The sequence below is a fragment of the Sinocyclocheilus anshuiensis genome, unplaced genomic scaffold (assembly GCF_001515605.1).
Source record: "Sinocyclocheilus anshuiensis isolate Anshui unplaced genomic scaffold, SAMN03320099.WGS_v1.1 scaffold352, whole genome shotgun sequence".
Classification (NCBI taxonomy): Eukaryota; Metazoa; Chordata; class Actinopteri; order Cypriniformes; family Cyprinidae; genus Sinocyclocheilus; species Sinocyclocheilus anshuiensis.
Window position 1 is genome coordinate 691,693 of NW_015557093.1, and position 3,724 is coordinate 695,416.

Here is a 3,724-nt window from a genome sequence, read left to right on the forward strand (position 1 = left end):
GCCGGTTCTGTGATTAGTAGTAAATCTCCATCACCTGCTTTCAGATGGAGCAGCATTTACTACACAGAGCCATAGTTCACTGACAAGCTACGCAAAATCACGTTCATAATCGCAGACGATATAATCGCGCGATTATGAAATTGAAGAAATCGTTCGCGATAATGACAGCTGTTTGCATAGCTTCTCAGTGAACTACGGCTCTAAGTAAATGCTGCTCCATCTGAAAGCATACGAAAATACCACATTTAATAACATATTTTTTACTCCAAACTCACTTCATAACGTCAGTCGAGTGTTTGAAATAAATCCTTCTGTGAGATGATGTGGCTTCTTACAAAGAATAAGGCACACAACATATTTCATAGTATTCGAAGTAGTAGTGATAAAGGCTATGTCGATAAGCATTGCATTATTATATACTTTATTAGAATGAAAATGATAATAATTATAATAAGAACTCGGATAAATCATATATTGTCATAGTCCTGTGTTTATTAGTCACATTGAATCAATGAAAGCAGTTAAATTTTCTGTTTATTCAGCAACCGCTATAGGCATTTCTTGGGTTTCTTCTGCGGGGCGTATTTGGAGTTTCCGCGCGAGAGCGCCCTCTGGCCTTCGGATGGAGATTTACTACTGTAGTCCTGAAGTCAAAACCTGGTGGAGACAAAATAATGTTTGAATACGATAAAACCAAAACTTTGTCAGACAGCACCCTCAGACAGTTGGTTAACATGCTCGTTGCCGACATGATTGAAGCTCATGGGTACGAATTTTAATATAAATGATGGATTATGAATATGATCTGAGTTAAAAAAAAATAATTCAAGTACCCTTTTAGACTGGTTTATGTTGAAAGGTTGTCTTGTCCCCAATTCCCTTTGTTTACCAATGTCCCTGCTTTATGACTCAAAACAGAAGAACTCCTCCACAAACTGTGCGGACTAAGTATGCTCTAGGTATTGTCACTTTGTTTCCTAACCTGGAGGACCCATATTCTAAAAACGGATATGTAAGTGCTTTTTTTCAGATTATACAGGTCTAAAAAATTATTCACTTTAAAAAAAAATTAATGATTTGCCTTAATTTGTTTTTAAATCGTTTACTGGGCTCTTTTATTTATTTATTTTTTTTTAGGAGCATTGCTACGATGCGTCTAGCGGCACTGGGTACCTGGCCCGGCGCTTAAAAACTGTAAAGAGAAGTACTGCAGTTGGTGAAAAAAAACAGACCCAAGTCAACTGAAGCCAACAATGGTCCACTTTCAGAGAGAGTACCATTTTCAAACACCGAACAGCTGACCGGAGATGAGTGCAGAGAGGCGATATCAACTATGAAACACACTTCAGATGAGACCGTTGTTAGGGAAAAAATGAAGATAACATTTCAATACAGACAGGCTATGGTCCATAGTCCAGAGAAGTCTCTAGATGTATTGGACATGTTCCCTAGATTCCTGGACACACCTGGCCTTGTAAGTATAAATCGTAGTCTGTTTAATATTGTGTCCTCTACCTCAAGTTTTATGTGTTTGTTCTGTTTTTTGTTTTTTTATATACAGATTGAACAAGATTTTTTGCTACTATTTGGAGAAGAGATCTCAGGAAAGTTTCTGGCAAAGTGGCCAACCTACTTCAAACAGAGAGTGATCAATGACAGCAAAGGATTGTCCTCCAGTCACCACATTGAGGAACTCATCAAAGATGCTCAGCGTGAACCTGGTGATGGTAAGATTTAACACATATCATAAAAAGGAATCATGGGCACAAGGACCAAAGACAATAATAGCTTTGCTAGCTTTGCTATTTTAGTATTTTGATGCTTCATGACACTTATTTTGAGTATTTGTCCAGTCCAGTTACTTATGTTACTTATCTTCTTTCTTGGTCTATTTTAGACTCTACAGGGTGGGATAGTGACATCTCAGCCTTACTGTTGCTGCTGTATCTCCTGCCCCCAACTCCAAAAGGTCACAAGAAGGCAGCAAAGATCAGCCCCCTTCAGGCAGCTGACCATGTGGTGCGATTTCTTAGGGTGAGTTTTAATGTGTTTTTAATTCATTCTGAAATCCACAGTGGCCGAGACGTGCAAAACAAATCACAATTATGAAAACAATTTAACAAATCCAAAAACAAAACGTCAAACTATAAATGCAGCGCCAAGTCTAAAAACGAAATGGCAAGTCAGAAAACACAATGACAAAATGGAAAAGATTAGATATATTTTGTGAATTGAATACTTACAGCAGATTGGATGATACATCTGTCAATCAAGACATGCAGTCAATTAAGTACAGCACACTGCGGCAGAAGTTTTAATAAAATAATGTAAATATAGTGCTAATGGGTAGGGCTGGGTGATATGGGCAAAACTTCATATCTCTATTATTTGGCCGATTTGCTATATACGGTATATATCTTGGTATTTTCGTTTTTGTATCTGGATTTTTATTTTTTTATCGGTATTTAATATACAGTATATATTTTACATACTGCCCAATGTTGTCCAACGAAACAATATATTAAAGGCTATGACAACTAATAAAGTGAATGCAACAATGTAAGCCTATATATTATGTGCAAAAAGGGTCAAAATCACATTTCATAATAACATTGTAACATTACAATCTAAAAACATTATGCTCGTTCATTATGCTCGTTTCATTTAAAAAAAAAAAAATGAAAATTGTTTCTGACTAGCTATTTTGTTTTTTGATTTGTTCATTTGTTTTCATAATTGTGATTTGGTTTGTGCTTCTCAGCCACCGTAAATCACAGATGTCAGTTGTACCTTCTTTTCTTCAGTAACTTACTGGACCATGTTTGGCATTGCATCTATAAAACAGAATTAGCATTCATTGTAATTGGCCTGGTTTTCTTATATTATCTAGATGGGAACCAGCATTCCAATGTTTTTGGAGAAAGTCGGATCTGCACAGCCTTTCCTGCTCTGTATTGGAGAAAATACCAAGAGCATTCAGAGGTTCTTCATTATTGTCGACATGAAACCAATTCCATGCAAGGCTCCGACGACGGTAGCAGCATTTGATGAGCTCTTTAAAGCACACTTTGTGTTCAGCACATCATACCACGAAAGTCTGGCAAACTTCTACATGTTCATCCAAACGGCAGTGTACAACATAGATGCTGGAACCTCCAAAGAAAGACCAAGAGTCAGAGAACTAAGGGCAAGATTTCTCAGTGGAAAGGAGTGATTGAAGATAGGGTCAAAGCATGTTTACATGTTTTATTTGTAAAACTTCTCATCGGACTTCCTCTCTGATTTGTCGGCATTTGAAACTTCTACACGGACTTTACCCTGGAAAGCTCTTGCGTTTACGATGTGCAGAGTTCGGATGTTCTTCAATGTTTGGCACATATTCTGGATTTAAGAAACATTTAATCACAGTTCATGGTGATGGGACAGTCCACAATGTGAGTGTGAATGAGGGTGAATCCAGTGGTAACTGTGAAAGAACTTTTGAGCTGAATCTTAGTGAAGCTGACTCAACACCTTCAACTTCACAACACGATTCAGCAGTGCTTAAGTCTGAAAAACTGTTGCAGGACATGTGTGGATCTGTTGTTGCTCAGTTACAGGCATCAAGAATTGCTAACAGTACAGTTCAGAGTGTAGTTGTTTCAATGGAGGAGTTGATAAATGATATTCAAAGCCATACAAGAGAGACAATTTTGAGAAGTTTTTCATCAGTTCAGGGTAGTGA

The 3,724-nt window shown here is 37.4% G+C and overlaps 1 protein-coding gene across 1 annotated transcript; it reads left to right on the forward strand.

Moving 5' to 3' along the window:
- Positions 1-660: 660 nt before the first annotated feature.
- Positions 661-3,717, forward strand: LOC107677358 (uncharacterized). The gene is made up of 6 exons (XM_016472237.1): positions 661-766; positions 919-1,012; positions 1,138-1,474; positions 1,562-1,727; positions 1,898-2,034; positions 2,891-3,717. The coding sequence occupies exons 3-6, from the start codon at positions 1,334-1,336 to the stop codon at positions 3,212-3,214; spliced, it is 768 nt and encodes a 255-aa protein (XP_016327723.1). The 5' UTR covers positions 661-766; positions 919-1,012; positions 1,138-1,333; the 3' UTR covers positions 3,215-3,717.
- The last annotated feature ends 7 nt before the right edge of the window (positions 3,718-3,724 follow it).